At 35.0% G+C, this 14,436-nt stretch overlaps 1 protein-coding gene across 8 annotated transcripts in view; it reads left to right on the top strand.

Annotated features, from left to right (window-relative positions):
• Window positions 1-14,436, top strand: part of LOC129750161 (solute carrier family 25 member 16-like) — a 67,745-nt gene that overhangs the window by 33,964 nt on the left and 19,345 nt on the right. For 7 of the 8 annotated variants that reach the window (XM_055745414.1, XM_055745413.1, XM_055745410.1 and 4 more), the window contains exon 6: window positions 9,116-9,258. In XM_055745414.1, coding sequence (XP_055601389.1) covers window positions 9,116-9,258 — 143 coding nt within the window. The remainder of the gene's footprint in view (window positions 1-9,115; window positions 9,259-14,436) is intronic. The other variant, XM_055745415.1, reaches the window with a different exon arrangement.

Below are 14,436 nucleotides of genomic sequence, written 5' to 3'. Positions count from 1 at the left end.
TTATCTAGGTTTGGTTTTAAGTTTGCTAACAAACAAATTAGAGACTACACAATGTCTGAAAAATCAGGTACAGATGTCGAAAAATGCCTTTACAAGTATTGAAACCTTGAAATAAAGGGCGATCACGAAATTATTGCGACACCGAAAATGTCAAGCCAAATTTTCTTATAATGTTTAGAATCAAACCAAAATTTCAGGGTACATTTACTTCAAAAATCAAAAGAAAAATTAGTCAATGGAGCCTTGAGTGCGAAATTGAACGCATTTTCGCTTGATGCCTTCCATCAAAGTCTTTACAGTGTCATCCGGTACCAGTTTTTCAGTTTTTTTCCCATTTTCTTCACATGTCCTTCTCATCTTGGACTGTCTTCTTGCTCATCCGAAGTTCCCGTTTCCCTATTGCACAGTACCGCTCCACCGGGCGCAGCTCCGGACAGTTTGGCGGGTGAATGTCCTTTGGAACAAAATGGACAGAATTAGCCTCATACCACTCCAGGACACTTTTAGAATAGTGGCATGATGCCAAATCTGGCCAAAATAGCGAAGCTTCGTCGTGCTGCTGCGAGAAAGGCAAAAGGCGCTTCTCGAGCCACTCAGATTTGTAGATCTCGCCATTTACTGTGCCCTTTGTCACGAAAGGCTCACTCTTCAGTCCGCAAGAGTGGATGGCCTGAAAAACAAGATATTTGAAGGGACCTTCGGCATTTTCTTCATCTTAAATTTGTCGTCCACATCAAACTTGCTCTTGCCGGTGAAAAACTCCAAACCCGGAATAAGCTTAAAATCGGCTTATATAAAAGTTTCGTCGTCCATCACACAGCAGCCATATTTTGTCAGCATCTTTTCGTAGAGCTTCCGGCTCATCGCGGCTTGGGAAGTTCTGAACCTTGTAGTATGCTCTGCGACATGTCGGTCTTTTTAGCCAAATCACGGCTTGAGACGTTGGGATTGTCTTTAATCATCCGCTTCACCTTTCCCTCCGGCCTTTTGTTCTCCGGTCCCGGTTTTCTTCCAGCTCCTTTGCCGTGGTCCAACGTGAGCCGCTCCTGGAACCGCTTCAACACTCTGGAGAAGACGGTTGAATTGAGAATGTTCAACATTTATCTCAACTGCCGGTGCGACAGGTCAGGAAATTCCAGGTTCCAGGGTTCACCAGTTTTAGTTTACGACGTCAAATGATGCAGTGTGCGATGTATAGATTAAGCATTTCAGAACTATTTTCGCACGTGGCCTGGCCGGGCAAATATTTTGGAAAATCTGGCACAATCCGGCAATCGATTTAAAAATTTTCATTGCAAAAACCGGGCAATATTTGGGAAAATATAAGCAAATTCTAGAAAAGTAAAGAAAAATTATTTGAAATTATAATTTTCGTCGTAGCACATCAGCAGTATTCAATTCTAGTTTAAAGTATTGGATTTGATGTTTTTGTTAAAGTTTTCAAATAATATATGTCACGGCGTTGTCTGTGACTAGGTTATGTTGGACAAAAAACACTTTTCAGCAATTGTTAAGCTAAAAGCTAATTTTATATTTTAATGAAATTCCAGGTTGAATAATAATGGATTCTGACTAACAATTTGGTATTCTGTAGTATTTTCACTAACCTTTTTTAAACAATTTCCGCAAAATAAGCACGAATGGCAACACGAATGTTCAACACGCTTTAACACGCTGATTCCATTTCTCTTTGTTTTGATCGTATGTTTCTATATATCCATTCCCGCCGGGTTGCCATCCTTGTTCTTCGGTGAATCGTCAGGAATCTAGGGGTTGGAGGATACATTTTCGGCCGTAACAATATAATTAAAACAGGGCAAATCTGGCTAGTTTTTTTTTAAATATCAGGGCATCCTGGCCGTACCGGATTTGTCTCGAAAATGTCATTGAAAAACTGGGAATGCTAAATATAGATGTTTCGTTAAATTATTTTAGGCAAAAATCAAATATTTTGGCAGCGTGAAACGTTTTTAAGCAGAGTTACATTTTCCTGACGGAAGAAATCTCTGAAATGCTCAAAAAATGTTGTTGTTTTTGTTGTTGTTACTGTTGTTGTGTTTTTCGTTAAAATTGGTCTGAGGAATGAATCGCCAGATTTTTGTTTTTCATTTTTCCTGCGTTAAACTTTTGCTCAAAGTTTACTGAGCTACTTCTTACGTAAAAATTTGGTCAAAAACGAGCTCTCTAAGGCACCCTAAGGTATTTACCCTGATAACAAAATAAAATAATACATTCAAACGTTTAAAGTTCAGCCTTATTTTATTCACGATTTTCTATATTTTCACGAATCTTATGTTCAAATCACTAGGGCTTTACTATAGTTTTTTTTTATTTACGAAATGGTGCCGGGAGTACTATAGTTATTCATTAAAAAAAAATTTTTTTTTCTACAAAAAATATTATAAATTCTAGTAAAACTGAAATTTTTATAGTGTCTTAAAAGAACGTCAAAACAATTAGAATTTCGAGATCAAGATCGAACTTAGTTTTACAAAATTGTTGAAATTGTGGAGCAAAACATTGAATGGATGTCAATATCGTTGGATTCGTTCCAAAATTTTATAAAAACCTGTCAATTTGATGCGAAATGAATACGTGTTAAAAGACGTCGAAGTACTTATTTGTCATGATTTCATACCGGTTAACAAATTTTGGGAAACAATTGTTAAAACTTTATTCACCATGATTTCATCATTTTTAACCGAGAAACTTGGAATTTCAAAACGAGAAATCGCTAGCAACCCCGGCAGGATTTTCTGTGTTGATTTCTATCTAGGGGCCGTTCAGATACCACGTGGATAGAAATATGAGATTTTTTACCCCCTCCTCCCCCTCCGTGGACAAGCGTGGACATTTGGCTAACCCCTACCCCCCTCCCCGGATGTCCACGTGGACAGATTTGAAAAATTAATTATTTTAAATACCTATAATTTGACAGTTAGAAAACACCACTCCTTGCCTTTTTGTTATAGAAATGTCTGATTTTGTAAAACCGAATAAGGATTTCCTGATATAAAAAAAATTCAAAATTTCAAATTTTTTAATTATCATATTTATTACTTGCTTTCAAGTAGCTACTTATTGATTAAACTTAAACTGGAAAGGTATGCTATTTTTTTTAGATTTTGAATTAAACATCTTAATATTTATGCACCTTTAGGAATATTTTTAAAGTAAGTATGTCTACGTGGACATGACCCAAACCCATACCCCCCTCTCCGTGGACAAGCGTGGACATTTCTATACCCTCCTCCCCCCCAAAGTTGTCCACGTGGTATGTGAACAGCCCCCTACTTGGTCTTTTCGACATTGATTTTGAGACCTGTTGACTTGGAGCTTTCGGTGCGGTCGTCAACTTTGCTCTGCATGTCTTGTTGTCTTTGGGCAGCAAAACAATATCTTATATTCAGGATCGCCAAACCGGGAAAAACCGGAAAAAAACTAAACTGGGAAAAAACCTGGAATCTCGAATCAAAACCTGGAAATTCTGTATGAATCGTCTTCCTCATATATAAATCTATCCCAGAAACCTTGCATTTCAGAGTACACTTAACATTCCGTAAGGAAAATATAAAGAAAAATCGAGAATTTTTTCAAAATCCGCAATTTCTTTGCTCAGCAGCGCTTTCATTTGCAGTATTTCAGTCCCAACATATTTTATACGCATTTAAAATAATGAAATGTAGCAGGGAAATTTCTCGTGAATTAACTATTTATTAGCTCAGTTGTTGGTGTATGTGAGTAGTAAAAATGTGTTTTAAATTTATAAAAAATCTTCAGTAAATGTGTAGCTTAGATTTTTTAAATGAGTTTTATTAGCGGTTAATTAATGTAAGAATTATAGATTATATACCTTAGTGCACTTTCTTTACGAAGCTTAAGAAAAAAAAACCCTTAAAGACTAGATGAATTCATATATTGATATTCTGATGTAGAATTCTGATTTCGAAACTTGAATTGATGCTTAGCACCTTTCATACAACTGGCCTGGAATTTATTATGTTCGAAACTTTATCAGAGACACGCTATGCTGAATCAAAGCTCAAAATACGCAGAAATTTAAAGAACATATTTAAAATGTACGGGAAACAATTTTAAAGAGTCCGACCAAAAAATCGAATGAATATGTTGAACAAATGAAAATGGAATGGAATTGACTAATTTTCGGCTCTTTTTAATTTGGGAATACGAAAGTACACTTAAATGTTATTATCTTAATGATACTTTAACTTTCATTTCATTATTAACATATTTAAAAAAGTTCTAATTAAACTCATTTTTTTTTTGGTTTTGGTATTTATAAACTTTGCGCTTTTACTGATAACTAATAAAGAAATGTGAAAAATACATAAAATCATATGTGTATGAGTATCGCGATCATATGTATTAAAACATCATTACAAAAATCGAAAATTTAAAAATTCACCCAAAGCACTGTCTTGAAAATTTGGATTAAAATTTCAAGTTTAAAGTTTTCATTAATATATTCATACATTTTTGGGGCCTGACTAAAAATTCTTGGATTTTTGATAAATATTGCAAATCCAGAAATCCAATAATGTTCTGAATTCGACCGAACATGAATCTTGATCTAATTTCAGAAATAAAAATTAAAATTTAATTTCGAAATATGAATACCAATTTGAAATTTAGTTTTGATTAATCGAGCAGTGTTTTAATCCGAAATTAATTGTTCATGATCATATTTCGAATATCAAAAGCCAGAGCTCAATAGTAATAAAGGGTGATACGGTCAAAATTTAGTCAATATCAACTTGACGTATTTCTTTCAATTTTGCATTTAAAAAACCTGAACACCCCTCATTTTGAAGGTGTGTGTGTGTGTGTGTATCAAAATTTTGCTCGCGCATCGTGAAAATCAGAGCTACTCGCACGCAAAGCTGGCAAAATCGCTAAAAGTTGCCAAATCGACCGTTACAAATGTAATTAAAGTGTTCGGGGAACGTTTGTCGACAGCCAGGAAGTCTAAAAATCGTGTGGGGGGAAATCGAAAACCGGAAGCCGCTGAGACGACAAAGAGAGTTGCCGGTAGTTTCGAGCGAAACCCTAATCTCTCTCTCCGAGATGCCGCAAATAAGCTGGGTGTATCGTCTACAACCATGCATCGAGCCAAAAAACGAGCCGGACTATCGACTTACAAGAAGGTAGTGACTCCAAATCGCGATGATAAACAAAATACGACGGCCAAAGCGCGATGACTGCGTGCTAATGGACGACGAAACCTACGTCAAAGCCGACTACAAGCAGCTTCCGAGACAGAAGTTTTATACGGCAAAAGTAAGGGGAAAGGTAGCAGATATTTTCAAGCACATGAAACTGTCAAAGTTCGCGAAGAAATATCTGGTTTGGCAAGCCATCTGTACCTGTGGCTTGAAAAGCAGCATTTTCATAGCTTCCGGGACTGTCAACCAAAAAATTTACGTGAAAGAGTGTTTGAATAAACGTCTGCTGCTTTTCCTGAAGAAACACGGTTGTTCCGTACTGTTTTGGCCAGATTTGGCATCTTGCCGTTACGGTAAAAAGGCCATGGAGTGCCGCCAACAACGTGCAGGTGGTTCCCAAGGACAAGAACCCTCCCAACACGCCAGAGCTCCGCCCAATTGAAAAATACTGGGCTATTGCCAATCGGAACCTAAAGAAGACAAAAAAAAACTGCTAGGACGAGCAGCAGTTCAAGGCAAACTGGCTTTCTGCGGCGAAGAAGGTGGCTGTACAAAATCTGATGGCAGGGGTTAAGCGAAAGGCCCGGCAATTCGAATTTGGAAAAGCGGAAGCCTAACTGAATATTTTTCCTGAATTTTATACTAATTAAACTTGAAAAAGAAATTGAATTTGATTTTTTAAATAAACAATTTCACCTATTTACACGCGTTATCCCTTGACCAAATTTTAACCGTATCACCCTTTATATATAGATTCTCTAGGTCACGGTCTGCGATCAAGTTAGTACTAATAGTCCACCTATACACCGTTTACGATATATCGATGATATGCGAAAAAAATCACACATTTAATTGCGGATAACTCATCACAGTCAACTCGTATCGCGTCACAATCTTCTACAAACTTGTTTGTCATCGTTTGAGCTACAATTCCTGAAATTCTGAGCTTTCTAGCATGCTGGGAACATATTTTAGAACACAAAGAGTGAAACTATGTCGATTTTCCTTACATTTTGCCAAAAATCTCCATACAAATTTCAAGCCCTTTGCGCCAGCTCGTGCTTCTTCCAAATGACCTGAAACTTTTAGAAAGTCATTTTTCCACCTAAATGCAATTGATACACAGGATTGCTTGAGCTTGAGCTTGAGCTTGGATAAACCGTACATTTCAGTAGTTGCTACTCCGTGATTGACGAGAACCATCAAAATTGCACATAGATCCAAATAAATGGGGCTTGGGATTAGCTTACCATTTTCTGTGTGCACGTTTCGAAGGTTCCTTATCTTATATGGTCAATAACGGCGCCGGCCACGTCCTTACGGTTCATCGGGGAAAGGGAAGGATTGTTAGTTCGACTTCCGTTGCTACTAGAGACTGAATACACCTCTAAATCTCCACGGTCGTCACAGGGAGGGTGGTTTGTTAGTGGGGAGTGTAAATAAGATCTGGATTCCCTTTGGGGAGGGATGTGATCAAAGCAAAGTTAAAAATCGTCGCGTCGCACACTATCGAGTACATCGCGTTTTTTTTTAGAGCAAATACGTCCTAACGTGGCATTGTCATACCCGTACAATGTTCTTAGCACCGGTGCAACTCACCGAATTTTACCGCGCTTATAACGAGAAGAGCAAAACATCCTAACGTGGCATTGGCATACACATTTAGCACCGATGCGATTTACCAAATTTTATCACGAGTAAAAACGTTCTAACGCATTATGCAAACGGGGAGAAGAAGAGAAATAAAAAAACGAACGGAATTTAACCGCATTGGAAATTTTTTATATTGAAATCATCATACACGTACAAAACACTTTTATCGCGCGCTGTAAACCACGAGAAAACATGTCCAAACGCGGCTTTGCAATGTACGTACGAAATAAAACGCGGAAAAATTATCCTTCATCGAACGCTGTACAAGTCTTCGATTTCACGGCGGGTAGGCGTCCTACGTACCTAATTCACTTCTAACAACTAACTGCCGAACTTAATATCTCTCAAAATCGTAGCAAGAAAATTTAATCTGTCAGATTCACATATTTTAAGCAATTAATTAATAATATGGTTCGAGTTGAAATGAAAAAAAAAAAAAAAAATACTTATCTTAGTATCCAGTTGTAAGACTTTCCTTAACTTCTGTGGTCAACGGTATCGGGTGAAAATCGCCACTCGTCGTCATCAAAAAGCCATAAGGATCATCAAATTTTCATGAACTGGCAGCACAAAAATATTGAGCTTTCTTCAAAAGCGCTGTAGATGCGCCATCTCCATTTGAAATTGATGAGTTTTCAGAAACCCATAACAGCGCCATCTCGGGAAGAAAATCTCTTGAGAAAAAAGGCCTAACAGCGCCATCTTATATCAAAAAATTACTAGCTACTTTTCTAAAGGCTTTTCGAACTGCGGCCATTTTCGCTTCTCACAAAGAAAACAAATCATACAAATATTAAAACATAAATTGCGCTTCACAGATAACACTTTTCACTGGAACTTAACAACTCTTCTGAACACAATATCTTCAAAAATAGCTCCAACAAATAAAACTCAACGAAAAACAATAACTTCACCGTAAAATCAACCTTTTTTCTTCCTCTTGTGGGAAGTAACGCCATCAACACAGGGTCGGAAATCACTCCTGCAATTGATACACAGGATTTATGCTTCGAACTAAGATAAAACTTTGAATCAAATTGTTTTAATTTTAAAGGTGAAAAAATCAATGAAGCAAAGGAGAAACAAAAGAATTTATATGTGTCCTAGAATCAAAGAAATTTTCCTTTGTCACAAAAAAATTTTTCGTTCGTGTTTGACATATCATGTAAGTTGTTTGATCAAGTTTTTGTTTGCCTTGTCAAAATGCTATACAAACACAGCTTTAAATCTTCTCTGCTCCATTTTAGCTCTGTAAGCTAGTTTTGGCGAAATGTGTGGTTAAGGATGCATAATTACTACTTCAAAATCCATTAAATAGATTAAGAGTTTCAAGATTTCAATGTTTATACTACATCTAACTACATCGGAATAAAAAGTCTCGATTGACGAAAAGCTGCTAAAATTACTTACTAGCACAAAAAATGGTATTCTTCGACCAAACAACCTAAAAGACCCTAACAAACTGTTATCTTCAAAATCATGTTAGCTTTAAGCATATTTTCTTTTTCGTTTCGAAACTGCTTCTTCATTGGCAACCGTAACCGTAACCGCATTTTACAAATGCTAAAACCATCAACCCTCAGAAAGTGTACTATCCATGCCGTGACCGGGATTAGATCTCATGACCGTTGACCTAGAAAATTTGAAAGCTATCCTTTACGCCACAGGTGACGTCAAAGTTCATCAAACATTGGAAGAAAGAAGGCAGTCAGATTTAGACAAATATAATGGACATTAAAGGCATAATAACATAAAAAGTATACAATAGATGGTTGGATAAACTGCTGGTCCATAATATGATCATCATTCCAACTACCCATTAATCCTGTTTAGAGATCTTTGAGATAATATCATCATTCGATAATCCTGGATGACCTTGAAGGTAGATTTTGGAGTTGTATTATTAACGCCTTTGCCTTTCATAAATTTGATGTAGACTAGTTTTCAGAAAAAGATACTTAACTACATCTTGCTATGCAAAACTGGCCAGACAATCAAAATTGAAAATTCGCAGAAGTACGCTTCCAATAATAGCACCTTTATAATGTTGAAGTACGATAAATAACAAACTTAAACGTTTTATGATCTTCAAAAATTCAAATAACGCCAACAAAAACAATGTCGATTATTGGAAAACCCCTAAATTAAAAAAAAGATGTTATAATATCGACTTTCGAATGTTTTGAACAGAATCTCATAACATAATAACAAATCTACTTTTTGGTTCAAAACCCATGGTCAGAATAAAATATCAATTCATCTTTCTCATTTCCCTCCAGGTGGTCTGGTCCTGTCCGTCCCTGCCAAGTTGCTGTGCGGAGGTTTTGCCGGTGCCGTGGCCCAATCCTTCTCCTATCCGCTGGATGTGACCCGACGGCGGATGCAGCTCGCCATGATGAACCCAGAAACGGCCAAATTTGGGTATGTATCAGAATGTTTTTGTTAAGCAAAATTCCAACGGACAACACGACCGGGTTCAAATTTCTCAGCACGATACATAAATATCTCGTCCGGTCCGGTTTTTCGTTCATATTGTAATTTAAGCTTTTGAGGAGAAATTTAAATATTTATGAAAAACACGAGACGTGTCATCCCATTCGTTTTCGTTTGCGTCAACTGGAATGAAACAGTGATTTAAGATGGTACATTTTTGTGATACAAACACCGGGCCAAGGTTAAGGTTGACAAAATATTTTATTTAAATATCCCACGTTCGAATAGTATGACTTAGGAACGCTGTTTAGAATGTTTCTGATGTACAGATTATTTTTTTCAATTTTCTTATCAAGATGTGATTCTGGATGTTGGAATTTCTATAAGATCGGACATTGTCTTCAATCGATGAACCACTTAAATGGAATGCGTGCCTTTCGCATTCATTAAGAGGAAAACAAGTTACAAGGCCATGAAGTCGTGACCAAATTCGAAACAAGGCATCGTCGTCATCGTCTAGATGCGATCACCGAAAATAAAAATCTCACTAAAACTCGTTTTGTTGAAGAATCCGGTTCAGACCCGCTGTCTGAGCCAATAACTGATGACAGTGGTGGTTTTTTTTCTGCCTTCAAAAACCATTTCACTGAGAAAAAAGTTCACGGTTACGCTATGAATGAGCGTTGAGTGTTGAACACCTGCGTTTGGACAGATTGTACCTAACCGGCTTTGCGTTGTGGCGTGCCGCAAAAAGTTGTTCAATTACGCATCGGGCACCAAACCAATTCGAACCGCTAGGATTAGATATCAACGAAAGCCGGCCGCATTTGTTATCAAACTGTATGAATTATGCGTCTGATGACGATTTTTTTTGTTATAAGACATTGCTGCATTTGTGCGTCTGAAGAATGTACACAATGTAATTGAAGTCTTGGATAGATTTCTGAGTTAAATTCGTGGAACACCAAAACATCCACACATTTTGTTTAGTGATTTTCTTTAAAATTTGTAGAAATTTTTTTTTTAACTGAAAATGAAATATTTTAAAACCTGGTTTGGAGTTTTTTTTTATCAACTCTGAAATGTTTTCAAAAGAACTCTTTACCAAAATAATAAATACATAAGATTTATTAAGATCTAGCTGGGTTTTGCTCGGGTTCACATAAGATATAAACCAAAATAAGTCGTTTGATGCCTTGTTTTCATCATTATAAAAATTTGGCCCATGTTTGGCCATGTACGCTTTGTAAGCTTTATAAGTTTTGTTAGTTTTTATAAATTTTGATTGGGATTATTTACTGTGAACTAAATTTATTTTTTTTATCTTTTCATGTACCTATTATCTTATTGAAATCCAGTATCTTAAGCGCTTGCAAACATATGCGTACGACCCTTTTTGAAGATTATCCCACTGTTCAAGATGGATGATCTCCCCGTAGAACGATGTATAAAAGTTTTATTCACTTAGAAATTTCTAAAAACATTTCCGCTGAAAACTTGTTAACTCTCACTGTCTCTGAAATTTTTACCCGTTACAGTCCCAGGAGTGTCAATTTGACACTACTGACACTACTGACTAAAACTAATATACAGTGAGCGAAATAAGATTAGTACCACTATGTGTTTGGCTTAAAAAAATATGAATGATTGAAAATCTTCAAAATGTTCTTCTATTGTCTGTTATAAACTATTCAACGAATAAATCAATCAAAGGTTTACTTTTTTTGGATGTAGTAGTTGGCGTTTAGGACCAGAAATATGAAAAAAAGGGTTTTTTGAATTAGTGATCTTAGAATTTCCAAGACGTTCACGTGGTACCATGTACTTATTTCTTAACCAAAATCATAACCAAAAACACACTGATTAAAAAAATATTTATTTTTGACTAAAAAGCCGGTTTTTTGGATTCAAATTCAGCCTAGAATCTATGTTTTATCATTGTACGTTGTGTTTATGAAGAAATTAAGCAGTTCAATAAAGTATTAAAACTCAAAAGTCAAACTCCTAAGCGCTGGAGGAAAATTTCTTAAAAATCTCTTTTGAACCCTTTGTAACACTAGAAAACGCCCAAAAAATGCAGATATCTATTCAAATAGTTTTAGAAGCATTTCTTATTTCTAAAAATTTACTTTGTAAAAGTGCATAACTTAAAAGAAGTAAACTCTAAGATGATTTTTGTAAAAAAACCTTAGTCATGCTACCCTTTTTTCGTATTTTTAGTCCTCAACGCATATTGTTTTATCCAAAAAAAAGTAAACTTATGATTGATTTATTCGTTGAACAGTTTAAAACAAACTGTTGAAAATTTTTTAGATGATTTTCAATCAGTCATATGTTTACAAGCAAAACTCATAGTGGTACTATTCTTATTTCGCTCACTGTATCACTCTTGTTTCCCAACCGATTTTTACAAAATTTATAGTTTTGCAAACCTCTTAATGTAATACAAATATATTTTTCAGACAAAATTTAGTTACAACCCTTCAGTTTTCCGTTATTCAAAGTCCAAGAAAAATATCAACAAACATGCTTCGGTAAAGAGACTGTAGATCAGCTACAGAATGCTTGAAAAAATTTCACTTAGTGTTCAAGATATCTGAAGTTATAACCTATAAATTGCACATAAGGATAATTTTTTAAAGATCATAACCACAAAAAATGTAAAAAAGTTTTGTAAAAACTGCACTTTTCAATCAATGAATCGTCAAAATTGTTCAAGCCACATCAGATAAATTTTGAAAAGAGGATTGAAAAGTTGACGTAATTTGCCACATTTTTGCATTTTTTGAAACACAGAATTTTTGACGAATTTTCAAAGTTTGCTGATTTTTTAACATTTTGTCAATTTGAAATTTCTCAGATTTTCTAAGTAGTGTTATTCCAGTAGCGCTGCAATACCACTAAATTCGGTATGAAATTCCCTTTCTGATAAATATAAATTCATTGCGAAAATCTTGCATAAATATATTCACAATCCAGTGCATAATTGAATTTAAGTTCAAGAAAATCTGAGAAATTGTAAATTGACAAAAAATTCGAAAAAAAACTACCTTTGGAAATTCGTCGAAATTCTGTTTTTCGTATTTTGAAAATCTTATGATGCAAAATTGTGCCAAATTACGTCAAATTTTCAATCCTCTTTCCAAAATTTATCTGGTATGACTTAAACAATTTTTTTACACCACTATTATACGTTTTTTGTGGTCATAATCTAAAAAAATTCAAAAAATTACCCTTGTGTGCAACGTATAGCTTCTAACTTCAGAAATCTTGAACATTAAGTAAAATTTCTCTTGAGCATTTCGTAGCGTACAGTCTTTTTTTCGATGCATGTTTTTCCGGATTTTTTTTTCTAAGACTTTGCATAGTGGAAAACTGAAATGTTGTAGATGAATAATGTCTGAAAAACATATATGAGTTACAGTTACAGCTATTCTCGTAAAAAAGGGAAATTTGAGATTGCTTCACAAAATTAGCTTTATTTTTGTTGACAACTTTCATTGAAAATACTTGAAATTTGTCCAAATGTTTGATCTAGTACCTGGCAGAGTTTCATCTAAACCAATTGACGCGATCGAAAATGGGACCGGTTTGAAAACGAGTTTTTTTTTCGCCCAAGAAGCGATTTCATTCTTTATCAGACGAATGTTTGTATGAAAGATATCGTAATCCATGTTTTTTGAGATTTTTTTTTTACAAAAACATTAATTTACACCAAACATGTTGATGATTGATAAAAACTTTTATTCTGATTTCTTTGGAAAGAGAAATTTTTTAACGGAGCTCAAAATAAGAAAATCAGACCTGCAAATAATTTTTTTTTTTGGTTTTATTTTTGACACTTTACTAGCGTTATGGTATTCGTGTCTATGCAAATAAATTGATATTCGAATTTTATACATATAAACTTGAAGCGAATATTATACTTGCTCTTTCGTAAGAATCTCTTCTTAATTGGATATTTTCTGTTTCCCATCAAAGCAGGAATGAAGTTTCTATAAATTTACTATAATTTAAGTGTTAAATTTCGAAATTGTGAAAGAAAAATCAAAAAAAAAAAATTATTACCTACGATATCTTCCATACAAACATCCGGAATAATGAACTCCATTTTCAAATCGGTCCCATTTTTGATCGCGTCTATCGATTTTGATGAAACTTTACCCAGTATTAGATCAACATTTTTACATCAATGCTAATTTTGTGAAGCATTCTCAAATTTCCCTTTTTCACGAGAATAGCTGTATTTTTTTCCACTCATAGTACAGTCTTCAAATTTTGTGGAGTGTTAGTTGGATAATTAAGTTAGATTTCTTGAAGATTTCGTGAAAAATATCAACCCAAACAGAAATGGCAGCTGGTCAAAGTTGGAAGTGAGTTCGCTGCTTCCCGCGATTTCATTTCATTTCCAAAACTATGAATTTTGTAAAAATCGGTCTAGAAACAAGATAGATATATTGGTTTTAAGCGAGGAGTGTCAAATTTACACTCAAGGTCTGATTAGGGAGTTTTTTTTTCCTGGGCTTTCAGAGTGCGTCTATATAAAAAGTAATGATGCAAAATTAATGATTTTGAGAATTCATTGACGGTCCCCGACGAATATTTTTTATTTGGATGCACCCGAATAAAGTTACAAGCTGCCAAACTTGCAAATGTGTCATATTGACACTCAACAGCGTATTATGGTTAAAGACTCACTCTGAAGGTTTTCAATTGCTTATACTTTTGCTTCGCTGTCAAGTTTCACACTGTTCTATGATAAGTTTTTCTTAGATGTTGTAAGTTCAGCTAATAGTTTTTTGAAGTTTCCAAAAAAACACATTGAAGAGATGAGATGAAGGATATCCAGAAAATAAATCAAAACTAATAAAAATAAAATAAAATAATAGTTGTATTCGAAAAAACTACAGATAAATAAAATAAAATAAATTTCTTGAGCACAGACTTGCAAGGCAGATGCTCGGATTGTTTAGAAATGGTTCCGGCTCCGGTGAATAAGATGGAGAGGCTGGAAAAACGCAGATTGTTAAAGCTGCCGCTATGATTATTTGTTTTGATTTGGCCTTCCGGTAGAAAAAGACGGAATTGGCTTGGGAAGCGAATATTTTAAAGACTGTACCTGCTGATTGTTTGCTATGATTTTTTCCAGTGAAAAAAGACGGAATTG

This window comes from Uranotaenia lowii, chromosome 2, assembly GCF_029784155.1.
Source record: "Uranotaenia lowii strain MFRU-FL chromosome 2, ASM2978415v1, whole genome shotgun sequence".
Classification (NCBI taxonomy): Eukaryota; Metazoa; Arthropoda; class Insecta; order Diptera; family Culicidae; genus Uranotaenia; species Uranotaenia lowii.
The sequence above is the reverse complement of the archived record's forward strand: the minus strand, read 5'-3'. Positions and strand labels throughout refer to the sequence as shown.